Source organism: Loxodonta africana, chromosome 1 (genome assembly GCF_030014295.1).
Source record: "Loxodonta africana isolate mLoxAfr1 chromosome 1, mLoxAfr1.hap2, whole genome shotgun sequence".
NCBI lineage: Eukaryota > Metazoa > Chordata > Mammalia > Proboscidea > Elephantidae > Loxodonta > Loxodonta africana.
Genome location: NC_087342.1, coordinates 71046324 through 71061895, shown reverse-complemented (window position 1 = coordinate 71061895; position 15572 = coordinate 71046324). Strand labels below are relative to the sequence as shown.

Here is a 15572-nt window from a genome sequence, read left to right as displayed (position 1 = left end):
TGAGAGAAGCAAAATAAAAAAGATATACATATGAAAAAAGAGGGCATAAAGGGCAAGATTATCATTACAAGTTGATGGTATGATTATCTGACTAGAAAATCCAAGTGGACTGACCAGAAAACTATAGAAACAATAAATGAATGCAATAAGCTTCTTGGTTAACCTGTAATACAAAAATAATTTTTTTCACCTTAAACTACAGTAACCAATTAGCAAATCTGTTGGAGGCAATAATCTAAATGAGGCTTGCAGAGAAATTTGATACTATCAATCAAAAATGAAATTGATAAATATTGCCACTAGTAAGAATTTTCATAATGGTACACTCACAAAAATTAGTCAAGATGCATGCATGCTCAAGAATGGCAAAAATTAAACAAGTCTATCAATGTATTCTTAGTTAATAAACTCTGTTGAAGTAATTACATTAAGTTAAAACAGTAGAATATAACCAACAGTTAACATGAATGGGAACTCATCCAAATATTTTAATATAGAAATTACTAAGACTGTCTTTATGAATAAGCATATGACAGCACTAGGAAATATTCCACGGATGCTAGCAAAGGTTTATCCTCTATTTCCAAGGTACAGATTTGGATACAGCTATGTAAATAATCACATCAATTAGTTTATTCAGACCCTGTAAATCTCATTTGTTTTTCTATGTTTGACCTATCAAATACTGAATGTTCCATGTTAAAATTTCCATTATTGTTATTTCTATTCATATCTCTTTTTATGTCCAATCAGTTATTATTGAATACCCTGGGTTATCATTAGATTTTGATAATTATATCTTAATTGGAAAGGTACTTCTGACTTTGTAAATTTATCAGCCTTTTCCATTTTGTGATTTTTACTCTTGACTTTCTGATGTTGCAACCTCTAATTTTTTTTTTTTTTTTTGCTAGTTTTAGATTTCCCGGAATAGTTTGCATAGTCTATAAATTCCGCCTTGCTGAAACATTTTATTTAATATGTGTTTCTTGCAAAGGGCTTATAGTTGGTTTCTCTTATTTCACCCACTCTGAGAGCCGTCGCTTTTGAATAGATGGTTTAATTCAACAGAATTTATTATCATTACAAATATGTACTTAATCTTCTGCCAATTTCTTTTTCCTTGGAAAATTCTTCCTTACATTTGCCATCCTCCTGCTCATGGAAACATCCTGTAGATAAGTGGGCATAAAAGTCTGGAGCACAGTTGAGAGGTTTAAGTTGAAGAGATGCCTTTTGTGGTCATTGGCATATATAACTGGGGCAACCTTGGGGGAAAGTTTATACACAAAACGGAGGGCCCAGTGACCAAGCCCCAGGACTCGATATTTAAAGCCATGCTAGAGAAGGTAGAACCAGAAAAAGATACATGGGAGTGGCCAGTGAGGTGGGAAGAAAACCAGGAGAGTAGGACCCTCAGGAAGCCTAGGGCAGAACATGTGTCAAGGAGAGAGTTCTGGTTTATGTTAAATTCCTGTGAGATGCCCAGTGAAAGGGAGTCAAGGAGTGGAACTCGGGTTTAGCAGCTGATGTGCAGAAACATATTTACATATGTTTATGGAGTCAGGTCTCTCAGAATTTCACTTTGTGGTGTATATCTTGGTTATCTAGTGCTGCTATAACAGAAATACAAGTGGATGGATTTAACAAAGAGAAATGTATTCTCTCACAGTTTAGGAGGCTGGAAGTCCAAATTCAGGGTGCCAGCTCTAGGGGAAGGCTCTCTCTCTCTATTGGTTCTGGGGAAAGGTCCCTGTCATCAGCCTTAGCCTGTTCAATGAACTTCTCAGTGCAGGAACCCTTGGTCCAAAGGACACGCTCTGCTCCTGGTGTTGCTTTCTTGATGGCATGAAGTCCCATGTCACTCTACTGGCTTCTCTTTTTTATAACTCAAAAGAGATTGACTCAAAATACAATCTAATGTTTTAGATTGAGTCCTGCCTCATTAACATAACTCCCTCTAATCCTGCCTCGTTAACATCATAGAGGTAGGATTTACAACACATAGGAAAATCACATCAGATGACAAAATGTTGGACAACCACACAATACTAGGAATCATAGCCTAGCCAAGTTGACGTACATTTTGGGGGAAACAATTCAATCCATAACAGCGTGTTTTCATGATCATCATTGCTGTTAGGGGGATCACGTTTCTCTTAAATACTATAAGAATTTGTGGGTTGTGTTACTCATAAGGAGCCCCTGGTTGGTGCAAATAGTCATGTGCTTGGAAGAAAGGCCTAACACTCTTCTTCCAAAAAATTAGCCATTGAAAACCCTATGGAACACAGTTCTATTCTGACACCCACCAGATCGCCATGAGTCTGAGTCAACTGGATAGTAACTTGTTGTTTGTAAGGGGTATCTGTTGTACTGGGGTAAGAATATTCAGTAGTTTATGGAATGAGAATATAAAAACTTGCTTGGTTAGGAAGTTTCATAGGTTGTTGTTGTTGTTAGGTGCCATCGAGTTGGTTCCGACTCATAGCGACCCTATGCACAACAGAACGAAACACTGCCCAGTCCTGAGCCATCTTTACAGTCTTGGTTATGCTTGAGCTCATTGTTACAGCCACTGTGTCAATCTACCTCGTTGAGGGTCTTCCTCTTTTCCACTGACCCTGTACTCTGCCAAGCATGATGTCCTTCTCCAGGGACTGATCACTCCTGACAACATGTCCAAAGTATGTAAGACACAGTCTCTCCATCCTTGCCTCTAAGGAGCATTCTGGTTGTACTTCTTCCAGGACAGATTTGTTCGTTCTTTTGGCAGTCCATGGTATATTCAATATTCCTCGCCAACACCACAATTCAAAGGTGTCAATTCTTCTTCTGTCTTCCTTATTCATTGTCCAGCTTTCACATGCATATGATGCAATTCAGAATACCATGGCTTGGGTCAGGCACACCTTAGTCTTCAAAGTGACATCTTTGCTTTTCAACACTTTAAAGAGGTCCTTTGCAGCAGATTTACCCAATGTAATGCATCTTTTGATTTCCTGACTGCTGCTTCCATGGCTGTCAATTGCGGATCCAAGTAAAATGAAATCCTTGACAACTTCAATCTTTTCTCCGTTTACCATGACGTTGCTCATTGGCCTAGTTGTGAAGATTTTTGTTTTCTTTATGTTGAGGTGCAATCCATACTGAAGGCTATGGTCTTTGATCTTCATCAGTAAGTGCTTCAAGTCCCCTTCACTTTCAGCAAGCAAGGTTGTGTCATCTGCATAACGCAGGTTGCTAATGAGTCTTCCTCCAATCCTGATGCCCCGTTCTTCTTTATATAGTCCAGCTTCTAGGATTATTTGCTCAGCATACAGACTGAATAGGTATGGTGAAAGACTACAACCCTGAAGCACACCTTTCCTGACTTTAAACCAATCAGTATCCCCTTGTTCTGTCTGAACAACTGCCTCTTGATCTATGTAAAGGTTCCTCATGAGCACAATTAAGTGTTCTGGAATTCCCATTCTTCGCAATGTTATCCATAATTTGTTATGATCCACACAGTTGAATGCCTTTGCATAATCAGTAAGACACAGGTAAACATCCTTCTGGTATTCTCTGCTTTCAGTCTGGATCCACCTGACACAGCAGTGATATCCCTGGTTCCACATCCTCTTCTGAAACCTCTATAATTTCCACATTTGGTTGGATCACCTTTCTTGGGAATAGGCATGAATATGGATCTCCTCCAGTCAGTTGGCCAGGAAGCTGTCTTCCATATTTCTTGGCAAATATAGATAGATAGATGATAGATAGATAGATAGATAGATAGATAGATAGATAGATAGATAGATAGATAGATAGATAGATAGATAGATAGATGATACATAAAATCGTTGGGTCATTTTTAAAAAGGCCAACTGCAGTGATTTTTGCAGTTGCATTAAATTACACTAAATCTATTTGGGAAAAATTAAGATAGCTCTAATGGCAGAACCTTACAAGAGTGAAGTCAAGGAAAGAATGAGGGACAATTACAGATTTAAGGTGACTAAAGAGCCATAACAATTAAATGCAATGTGACATTTTGAACTGGATGCTTTTGCCAAAAAGAACATTACTGGTACAGTTGGTGAAATATGAACGTGGTCTAAGGATTAGGTAGTATTTAAAGTATTTAATCAAATTAAATCAATATTAGAGAGCTGTTGTTAGAGTGGGTTCCAACTCATAGTGACCCTATGTACAACAGAATGAAACACTGCCTGATCCTGTGCCATCTTCACAATAGTTGTTATGCTTGAGCCCATTGCTACAGCCACTGCATCAACCCATCTCCTGGAGGGTCTTCCTCCTTTTCGATGATCCTCTACTTTACCACAGTAGAGAGTAGAAGATAACATAGAATTGCATTTTGATTACATCCTCCAAGCCATGCTTGTTTAGCTCACTGGTTATAACTGTAATAATTGTCCATGTAAGTATTTGGTAAGCATCTGATCTAAAAGGTCAGTAAAGCCCAGAGCCATGGACCTGGAAGAAGGTGGAGAAGTTCTTTCTGCACTGATCCGGGTTACTGCTATTTATGTGGGGAGGGAGCAGGAGTTCAGAGGGGGGCAGGATGGAGAGATCATGGCACAGTTTTTATTCTCCTTATAAAGCCTGTCTGAATCTCCACTCTCCTGAGCCTTTCGCTTTCATGCTGTCCCGAATGGTCGTAGAGCCATATGACTGGATCTTGAACATGTCCTGTACACATATCTGTAAATGCTCTCACACCTCACTTTGGAATTTCGTATCAGTTGTGTCTTACCACCTACACCTATGCTGCAGCTTCCCATGCAATGTTGTCTTTCGCCATTGTAGAACTATTCAATATAAATTTTTATGAAGGATTTTGCCAAATAGAGCCCATGCCAGAAAAGAAGAGGGCAAGAGATGCTTCTCTTCCTTCAGATGGGCTGTGAACATTTAAAGTACTGACTTTTTGGTGAGAGATATCAAATTTTCTCTCAGCAGCTGGTGAAATCCTTATTGTCGTTTTGTAGCATTTTATGTTCCTCCCTGGGATAAAATACACCATGATTACCTACATTAAAGGAATTCTTATATTCAGCTAACACACAAAAACACGTCTGGGGTACTTGTATCAAAACCAAACCCCTTGCTGTCAAGTTGATTCTAACTCATGACGACCCCACGTGATATAGAGCAGAGCTACTCCACAGGGTTTCCTTGACTGTAATCTTTATGGAAGTAGATGGCCAGGCTTTTCTTCCATGGTGCTGCTGGGTAGGTTCTAACTGCCAACCTTTAGGTTAGTAGCTGAGAGAAAACCATTTGTGCCACCCAGGGACCTAAGGCTCTTATAGACAGTCATTAAAAAACCCAAAACCAAACCAATTGCTGTCAAGTCAATTCTGATTCGTGGTGACCTCATGTGTACTGAGTAGAACTGCTCCATAGGGTTTTCAAGGCTATGCTCTTTTAGAAGCAGATCACCAGGCCTGTCCTCTGAGGTACCTCTGGGTGGGTTCAAACTGCCAATCTTTTGATCAATGTGTTCTTATTAGGGATAAAAAAAACCCACTGCCATCGATAGGAGCAATATAAACTACCTGTGTTCCAAACCATATAGGTGTGCACTGTGTTTTTGAGCTCTGTTTTTAGGATATAGCATGGTTATAAAGGAAATGATGCCTGGCTTCATACCATGTGCCTAGAAAACCAACTGCTGTGGAGTCGACTCAGACTCCTGGTGATCCCATGTGTGTCAGAGCAGAACTGGGCTCCATAGGATTTTCAGTGGCTGATTTTTCAAAGTAAAACATCAGGCCTTTCTTCCAAGAAACCTCTGGGTGGATTAGAACCTCCAACTTTTCAGTTAGCAGCTGAGCACGTTAACAGTTTGTATCACCCAGGGACCCCACCATGTGCTTGTACCGAAAAAAATGTTGGAACTCGTCAAAGCTCTCACACACAGACTTTTGAAGGTCGGGAAGAGAGAAGGTGATAAAATTGCACCAGATAATTACATTTATTTTTATGTCAAGTGGGAAGAAGTGTAACAAATTTCTAGGGTAACCTACCTATGAGGCAAAGAAGGCACCTTGAAAGAAATATATAAATATATATGCATATACACATACTAAACCAGTTTATTTATTCCTCTAAAATGTTGAAAAGCTTTCTTATGTCCTCTTGGTACAAGAACTTACCAGTGACATTTATGTGCACTCTTTTTCTTTCTCTACAAAGCTTGGTACAAAACTGAGGGCTCAGAAAACCTGGGATGGACCTCCTTATTGATGGGAAGTGGGCCCAGCCCGTGAGTCTGAAGCTGAGAGGTGTTGTCAGCACAAGGAAGAAGATGGCATGAGGATTCCAAGGGGCCAGTTCTACTACCTTCACACCCTGCGTACATCTCTTTCCTAAAACGTATTGTTTGTAAGATATAACATGCAACATGTCTGAATTTAATCTCTCTCTTTCTCTCTACATTGGATGGTTTATAAATGATTATTTAATGATTAATTATAAATGATTAAATAAACCAATTAGCAAGCACAAGAGAACATTTTATTCTAAGACTTCTGGAAAGATCTTTTTTGTATTTTCAAGTTTTACTCTTCAGTGTTGCACGTGTGTGGGCCAGTAGAAAATCTTAAAAGCTTTCTGTACTTTAAGGACATTTAGCTAGGGAGGAAACTGGACAAGTCAGCTACCTCTTTAGTGGGCCCAGGGAGAAATCAAGTTTACTTTCAGAAAGAGCTAAAAGTGACAAATTAGAAAGCAATAAAATGGTCCAAGGAAGGAAAGGAGGAGAATAAATGAGGACATGGCATGGCTCAGAAGCCAGCAAGAGATCCTGTTCCCTGATGGGCAAACACTTTGCCACTGATGAAAGCCTGGGTTTGGCTCTGTGATTGCTAGAGAAAGGGAATGGGGCAAACCTAATCTTTCAATATCTTAATATTAGATGAGAAAAGGAGTCTATATGTTTAGGTGATTCTACCCTTTCACAAACGAAGGGAATTAAAGGAAAACTGGGTCAAAATAGGGTGCTTTCTCTTCCCACACATATTTCTGCTAAGTGCCCCCCCCACACCATTCCATTCCATCCCCCACCAGTGCCGTTCCACTCATTGATTCATACAGTGATTCAACAAGCTTTTACTGGCACCTAATGCATATGAAACAACATATTTGCATTAAAGATAGTATAAAATAAAGTCCCATGGTTCTTGAAATTTTGGAGTTTACAATCAGACTGAGTAGAGGAAACTCAATAACGAACAGGTGAGGAAAAATGTGAGGTTTTCCAGGTCCTCTAAAGGAGGTCATCACGTGCCTGCCACCTCTCCAGGGCATCTTTGCCACATAGTTCTCCTCTTCTCTGCCATGAGCACTTCAGGTCTTTTCCTTACAACACAAATTGTCAGTCCCTACCTCAATTTCAAGTAAAATCACTTGGCAGACCCTCCCTGACTTCTCACTAACATACATGGACGTGATCATTAACCATCCAGTGAAAAGGCAGGAGCTCTCTTCGTTCCATCTCTCACCATCTGTGATGGTTATGTTTATGTTGCCAACTTGTCCAGGCTATGGTGCCCAGATGTTTGGTCAAATGGCAGTCTAGATGTTGCTGTGAAAGAATTTACATGTGACTATCATTTATGAGTCAGAATCAACTCAACGGCAACAGGTTTGGTTTTGGTTTAACATTTACGACAATCAGTTGACTCAAAGTAAAGCAGATTACCGTCCATGATGTGGGTGGGCCACATCCAATCAGTTGAAGGCCCCAAGTGCAAAAACTGAAGTTTCCCAAAGGAGAATTATCCCTTAAGACACAAATACCCTGCTGGACTTTTCAGCCCACTTGGCCTACAGCTTTCAGACTGAAGGCTGCTGGACTTTCTACCCTGCTGACTGACTGACAAATTTCCGGTTTGCCAGCTCCCACAATCACATTGGAGGAGCAGAAGAAGGGAAGTCAAGACGAGAGTGACAGCATGAACAAATATTTGAGGGGATAGGAGAGAACATAGGTAGTGTCCTTTTACTAAGATTAAAGATTTCTGCACAGATCCACAAACCAGATGCTGGGCAGAGGCCAATATGGCCAAAGTGAAGGCAGCTGTGTGATAGTGGACTCCAGAAAGTGCTTGGTATCTACAGCTATTAGGGAGGCAACTCTGATTCCAAAGCTAGAAGCCATAGAAAGCAAGTTGTCACACAGTTGAAGCCTACTATGCTTTCCCCACTTTAGCTATAGGACATTCATGCCTCTTGGTAAAATGGATTCTGTCTATACTGTCCTTTCCTCCTTGGCATTTTCAACCAGGCATTTTGCCTTCACCAAACCTCACAATGGCCCTGTATCCCCCCTCATTTTTGAGGACAAATTTGTCTGATTTCACCACCAGGCCTAGGAGTTCGGGGTGTGTACATTATCATTTCTATGGTATTGGTCCTTTAATGTTAGCTCTCACGGTTCATTTTCTGGGTGTTTGGACACAACTTCCCTTATGGTTCTCAGTTTTCACTCCCATAATCCCGGCTTCGTCTTTTCCTCTGGTGAGAAATTGTCCTCCAAATTCTGATGCTTTTTCCAGGATAACAGTGGAAAGAGTGGAGAACATGAAGAAAGTCAGACACACCTATTCCTTCATGGCCTCACAGTTAAGTAACTAGACTTTCACTTCCCAGTAAAATCTCCAGGCAGAATCTTCACTATTATAGTAGCCAAGGACTCTGAGAAGACACAGGGAACAAGGTCAATTCAAATTAAATGTCTCGTGAGTTGTGCAGGCACTAAAGGGAACATCTGTAAGGGGAAACAAGGAACAAGTAATCATCTGGACCTAATACATCACTCCGTTTTCACAGAAGTCAGTGCTTGTTCACTCTTTCGCCCAGTCCTGGACTTCTGCTTGGCTGAAGATGAGGTAGACGATCAGCCCCAATACGTTAATACCAGCTGAAAGCAAGAAGACATTTCTCCAACCCAAATCTGAATCCTGAAAGCAGGAAAATAAAAGTCATTAACCGCCACCCAGTTCTTGTGTTATGGCTCAGAGAGGCTCTTCCTCCTCCAACTCTGCTCCAGCCTCCGAGGGCTTTCTTGTTTGTTCCCAGATATGCCAGGCATATTTCTGCCTTTGGCTGTTGCACTGGGTATTCTTTCTGCGGAAAACTCTTCTCCAAGATATCCACTTCCTGCCAGTCTTTGCTTATTTTGTTTTTGTGTGTGTGTGTGTGTTAGATTCTTTAACTACCCTATTTAAAATTGAAACTCCATTCACCTTTTATGTACCCTACTCCCCTTTCATTTTTATTCTTTTCTTAGCTTTTACCACAAAACAATTTATCATACATTTTACTTATTTGGAAACCTACTCCCCTTTCATTTTTATTCTTTTCTTAGCTTTTACCACAAAACAATTTATCATACATTTTACTTATTTGGAAACCCTGTTGGCGTAGTGGTTAAGGCTTACGGCTGCTAACCAAAAGGTCAGCAGTTCGAGTCCACCAAGTACTCCTTGGAAACCCTGTGGGGCAGTTCTACTCTGTCCTATAAGGTCACTATGAGTTGGGATCGACTTCACGGCTACTGGTTTGGTTTTTTCGGTTTGGATTTACTTATTTCATTTGTTTTCTGTTGGTTTCCTTCTTATAGGCTTCATGAGGGCAAGAACTTTGGTTTGTTTTATTCCCTTGAACAGTGCTTGACACATGTTAATGTACTATATATATTTGTTGAATTAATGAATGGATAGATGAATAAATGAGAAGGGAGATAAGGTCAGTTTGAAAATTTCCATATAAACAACTATTTTCTGACAGTGTGTTGGTCAGTGGTTGGAAGAGAATTAAAACTTCAAAAAAAGAGAAGGCACTTGATATCATAAAGACGACCCTTCCTGTATTATTCCTCATTCATTTTCTTGACTTAAAACTGCTGCCATTGAGTCAATTTCAACTCATAGTGACCCTATAGGACAAAGTAGAACTGCCCCATGGGGTTTCCAAGGCTGTAATCTTTACGGAAGCAGACTGCCACATCTTTCTCCCCATGGAGTAGCTGGTGGGATCCAGAGGTTGACCTTTTGGTTAGCAGCCACACACTGGAACCTCTGCACCACCAGGGCTCCCCTTTCCTGATTGACTGGTGGAAAATCACAGAAAGGAATGACATTCACATGAGTATCATACACATCTTTCTGCATGTAATGTCGCTATGAAAAAGATTCTTATTTATAGTTCAAGCCATCAGCTGGATTTTTTTCCACAACTAGGAGCCCTGGTGGTGCAGCGGTTAAAACGATCGACTGCCAACCAACCGAAAGATGGTTTCCAACCAGCGGTGCTGTGGGAGAGAGATGTGGCAGTCTGCTACCAAGATGGCTGGTCATTCTTTTCTATAGGAGAAATTCCAGTATTATTGTTATAAAAGTTGATGCTTACCATGAGAGGTTCATCTTATAAGAACTCAGAAAACATAAATTCATATAATCAAGCATTCCTCCTCTCTCTGCATCCCGAGCATGGGTGACTTCTGGGTGACCTCTATAGATTCTACATATAAGCTTTTTGAGTTTTTTCTTAAGAATATTTTCTTCAGAACTATGATCTCACCTGATTGATGAAAAACCCAGTAGTGGTGGGAGAGATGGCTCCAGCTGTGTGTGTAAAGACTTGTGATAGTCCCCTGAGAAAGCTAGTGTATCTGAGAGAGAGAGAGGAGGAGAGACATTTTTCTGTGAGCAAAGCGTTCATCTCAGCTGGACTGTTGCACTTCTGTGCTTATTCCTGGGAATGTCTGGAGTTATGCTGACCCTTTTGAGGGGGGGGGGTGGCGGGGACTGAATGAAATGGACTGAGTAGTTATTAATATAATCCTGTGCTGAGGTCTGAGACTTCCAAGGGCAACCTGTACTAACTTGTCAACTTTATTCACAGAAAATGAACAGGCTGATGGCTTGAACCTGGTTTATATGTTTACTTGGTTTCTGCTAATGAGCCTGATCTTGCAGCCTAGTTTTAGGCACAAAAGACCCTCACTGAATGAGACAATGGCTCCCCGACATCTTGGCAGTTCACTATCTGAAGATGAAGTGTGTTCTCTGTGAGTGAATGGACTAGGGAGCTACCTGACAAGTCTCAGTCGTCTCCAATCATCACCTATACTTTCTTTCACCTGCTGTAAAGGACCGTTTACCGTATTGAAGCCTTACATGACCACATTCTGTGGAGCCTCCTGAGTCCTGTCAATTATTCAACCCTGTGAATTGCTCCATTCTTCAACAGAGACATTTGTGGGAGTAACCCCCGCTGAATTGTGATCATGGCATTGAAATGTTATAAGGAACTGACCACCCTTATTTTCACCTGGAGAAATGAAGTTTACAATGTTTGAACAGATTTAGGTCACTCTCAGTAATTATTTGGATGTTGGGCTGGTGTTAACATTTCCTGTGGTCTGTTGCACATGTCACATCTTATACATGTGTCAGAGCCAGTGTGTTGGTTAAGTTTGTGTGTCATCTTGGCTGGGCCATGATCCTCAGTGATTTGGCAATTATGATGTAGTTGTCAGCTTTTTAATGATGTAATCACCTCCATAATGAGACCTGATGTAATGTGATCACCTCCATGATGAGATCTGTTGTGAGCAGACAATCAGTTGAAAGGGAGTTTCTCTGAGGGTGGACCTCCTGGCAAGGCTATCTGGCTTTTGCTCACTCTGGATCCTGCAGCTGGTTTCTGTTCATCTGACCACTGATATGTGAGACTTGAATAGCAGCTTACCTGCTGTCTTACCTGCTGACTCATTGGCCTCCACAGCCTGTGAGCCAGAGGTCTGCTATCTGATCTTCCGATCCTGGATTCGCCAGCACCTGTGGCTATGTGAGTCAGGAGAAGCCTACAGCCTGACCCATGGATTTGGGACTTTCCAGTCTCTACAACCACGTAATCCATTTCCTTTATATAAATCTCTATATTTATACACTGCACTGGTTTTGCTTCTCTAGAGAACCCAGCCTAAGACAGCAGGTTTAGGGCTTCTTGAACTAAACTGGGCTTCTGTGAGAATGAGGCAGAGGGGTCCCTACCGAGGAGCAATATCCAGGATGTTAACAAAGGCTCCTGAGAAGCAAAAGCTGTTGATGGCAGGAGACATTATCAAGAAGGCCACACTGGTGCTGGTGCTGGATCTGACCCAATACAGGGACATGTTGAGCAGGGATGGGAGGAGAACTCCTAGGGGGAGGACAGACATAGAGTAAACAGATGGCTTCTCTGAGCATTCCATGTCCACCCTTGTAACTGGCTCGTTTCTTACCTATGGCAGTGAAGAGTTTCCTTATGGTGATAAGCTTGAGAATTTTTCTGGAAAGAAGATAATCTGCCAACAGACCTCCAAGGATTGTACAGATGAAGCCAGGTATAAGTGGCAGGGCAGACAGGATCCCACTCTGAGGACCAGAGATGAAGTGAGGTGCAGGCTCTCACCACTCACCCACCATGACCAGATTGATGCCAATACAAATTATGCACATGCATGACTTTTCTCTATATACTTGTCATTATTCATACAAATCATTATTGAATTGAGCCAATATAATTTTAGTGCCTGGAGTAATATATGCATATAACTCATTTTGCAGAAAAGGACTAGTGCAGTTTTCATATACAGAAATTACCTGGAAATAGATATTAAAAAGACCAAAAACACAGACACACTTTTAGCTCAATAATGAAGTCACTCTTGAGGTTCACCCTTCAGCCAAAGATTAGACAGGCCCATAAAACAAAATGAGACTGAAGAGGAAAACCAGCCCAGGGGCAAGGACTAGAAAGCAAGAGGGGACAAGAAAGCCGGTAAAAGGAACCCAAGGTCAAGAAGGGAGAGTGTTGACATATCGTGGGGTTGTTAACCAACGTCATAAAACAATATGTGTACTAACTGTTTAATGAGAAACTAGTTAGTTCTGTAAACCTTCATCTAAAGTACAACTAAAAAAAGAAGAAAACAGTGAGAGTGCTTGTTCAAGAGGCATATTCCTGGGCCCTGCTCCAGATATACTGAAGCAGAACAGGCTTGTGGATAAGAGAAATTTCCAGGAATCTATGTTTTTCCTTTTTATTTTGAAAAACTTCACACTTACAAAATTATTGTTAATTTTCTTAATATGAAAATTGTTTCAGAAAAGTAAAAAAAAGTGAAAAATAGGCAAAAGATATGAACAGACACTTTAAATGGTTACTAAATATACTAAATAGTATTCAACCTTACTTATAATATTTAAAAAAACTCATTGATTAATAACAGGAAAGCAAAATAAAACTAGAGTGAGATATCATTTTTCATGGAAAAAATAGGCAAAATTCCAAATGTTTTCAGTATGCTCTGTGGTGTGGCTATAGGGAAACAGGTCCCCTCAATAATTTTTAGAGCTAAATGGATGTCAGGAGAGACTCTGAAACTGGCTTTTGAATGTCAAATAGCTAAAGCAAAAGAAAAAAAAGATAAAATTAAAGAGCTAAAGAGATTTCAGAGGATGGCTTGAGAAAAGAAAGTATTACGATGACAAGTGCAAAGACCTGGAAAGAGAAAACCAAAGGGAAAAACACGCTCTGCATTTCTCAAGCTGAAAGAACTAAATAAAAAAATCCAAGCCTCAAGTTGCAATACTGAGGGATTCTATGGAGAAAATATTAAACAGTGTAGGAAGCATCAAAAGAAGATGGAAGGAATACAGACAGCCACTATACCGAAAAGAATTTGTTGGTGTTCAACCAACTGATGGTACTGAAGGAAGAAGTCCAAGCTGCACCGAAGGCATTGGTGAAAAACAATTCTCTGGGAATTGACGGACTACCAACTGAGATGTTGTAACAAACGGATGTAGCACTGGAAGTGCTCACTCATCTATGCAAAAATTTGGAAGACAACTACCTGGCCAACTGACTGGAAGAGATCCATATTTATGCCTATTCCCAAGAAAGGTGATTCAACCAAATGCAGAATTACAAAAAATAGAACAATATTATTAATATCACATGCCAGCAAAATTTTGCTGAAGATCATTCAAATGCAGCTGTAGCAGTATCTCGACAGAGAACTGTCAGAAATTCAAGATTGATTTAGAAGAGGACGTGAAACCAGGGACATCATTGCTGATGTCAGATGGATCCTGGCTGAAAGCAGAGAATACCAGAAAGATGTTTACGTTTTTTCTGGGTCTGTGTTTTATTGACTATGCTAAAACATTTGACTGTGTGGATCATAACAAATTATAGATAACATTGCTGAGAATGGGAATTCTGAAACACTTGTGCTCATGAGGAATCTGTACGTGGACCAAGAGGTGGTAGTTCAAACAGAACATGAGGATACTGCATGGTTTAAAGTCAGGAAAGGTGAAGGTGCGGCCAAGATGGAGGAGTAGTCAGATGTTTCCAAGTGGTCCCTCTTATAACAAAGACCTCAAAAAACAAGTGAATTGATTATAAATGACAATCTAGGAGCTCTGAACATCAAAGGCAAAGTTGAGGAATCAGACTGAGCAGCAGGGGGAAGGAGAAATTGTTCAGAAGCAGCAAGGAGTTGCCAGGCCTGAACTGGTGGGAACTGGTACCCCATAGGCTGATTCTGCTGGTGCAAGCTCAGTAAGGCAAACAGTGGCATTCAGGATGTGTTTTCCACATTGGGAGAGACCAAGTGGCGGAAAGGTCACTCACACTGTCAGAATCAGCAAAAAGCAGCCTTCTTGGCAAAAGATAAGAACTTGTGTTGAACCCACTGTGTGGACCAAAAAACAACCCTTTGGAAAAAACTCTCCCATTTAACTGACCTCCCCCCACTCTTCAGTGGGTTCTGAGCTGGCTTCAGTGATAGCCACTTTCCCTGGGCTGAAAGTAGGACCTGTCGCTCACCCTGAGCCATCTCCTGGCCTTGGAGAAGGAACAAATTAACAAACAAGGGGCAAAAATAATCTACCCGCTCCCTTAAGTTGGGAACCCAGGGCAGAAACAGCTCCTTTGCCTATGCACCAGCACAAGTGGTCCACAGACTTTGAATGCCTTTCACTCCTGCATTGATTTGTGTGGTCTCATTTCAATAGTGTAGGCCCTCATCAGCACAGTAAAACAGGATATATACCTGAACTCTAACTTCAACTGTTTAAGCTACATGATGGAGAGGCAGGCTTGTGATGTTTGACACTGCTCTTCCTGTTAAGCAGGGTCCTCACCTACCCACATCAGGGGCCTGAGGACTGGTGGCTTACCCATGCCACCTAGCCACCCTCAACAAGTATCCAAAGATAAGTGATGCCTCCCAACCCTTACAGCCAACAGCATTGGGTGCCCACAGTCTGGCTGCAAAACCCACCCACCTAGATGCTCTAGGGAACAGGGACACGATTTCCTCACAGACACTCAGGGGTGGTTGTCAGTCCTCTGCCTTGCTCAGCACATGACCCTCTACTGCAGCCAGATATCTGTGCCTACACCAATCACCCTTGCTTGTCTAAGACTGTAGGTGAGAGCCTGCACCACGCACTTGGTGACTGACTACCTGGACACCTGAGCTGCATCCATACAAG

General features: G+C 41.1%; 1 protein-coding gene across 11 annotated transcripts in view; it reads right to left on the bottom strand.

The window, feature by feature from the left end:
• Positions 1-15572, bottom strand: part of LOC100674542 (probable small intestine urate exporter) — a 69086-nt gene that overhangs the window by 2573 nt on the left and 50941 nt on the right. For 8 of the 11 annotated variants that reach the window (XM_064281631.1, XM_064281627.1, XM_064281641.1 and 5 more), the window contains 4 exons: positions 12305-12437; positions 12075-12222; positions 10597-10687; positions 5519-8975 (listed from right to left, as the gene is read on the bottom strand). In XM_064281631.1, coding sequence (XP_064137701.1) covers positions 8859-8975; positions 10597-10687; positions 12075-12222; positions 12305-12437 — 489 coding nt within the window. In that variant the 3' untranslated portion in view covers positions 5519-8858. Of the gene's footprint in view, positions 1-5517; positions 8976-10596; positions 10688-12074; positions 12223-12304; positions 12438-15572 lie in introns of those variants that run through there. The other 3 variants (XM_064281653.1, XM_023555745.2, XM_064281660.1) reach the window with 3 other exon arrangements.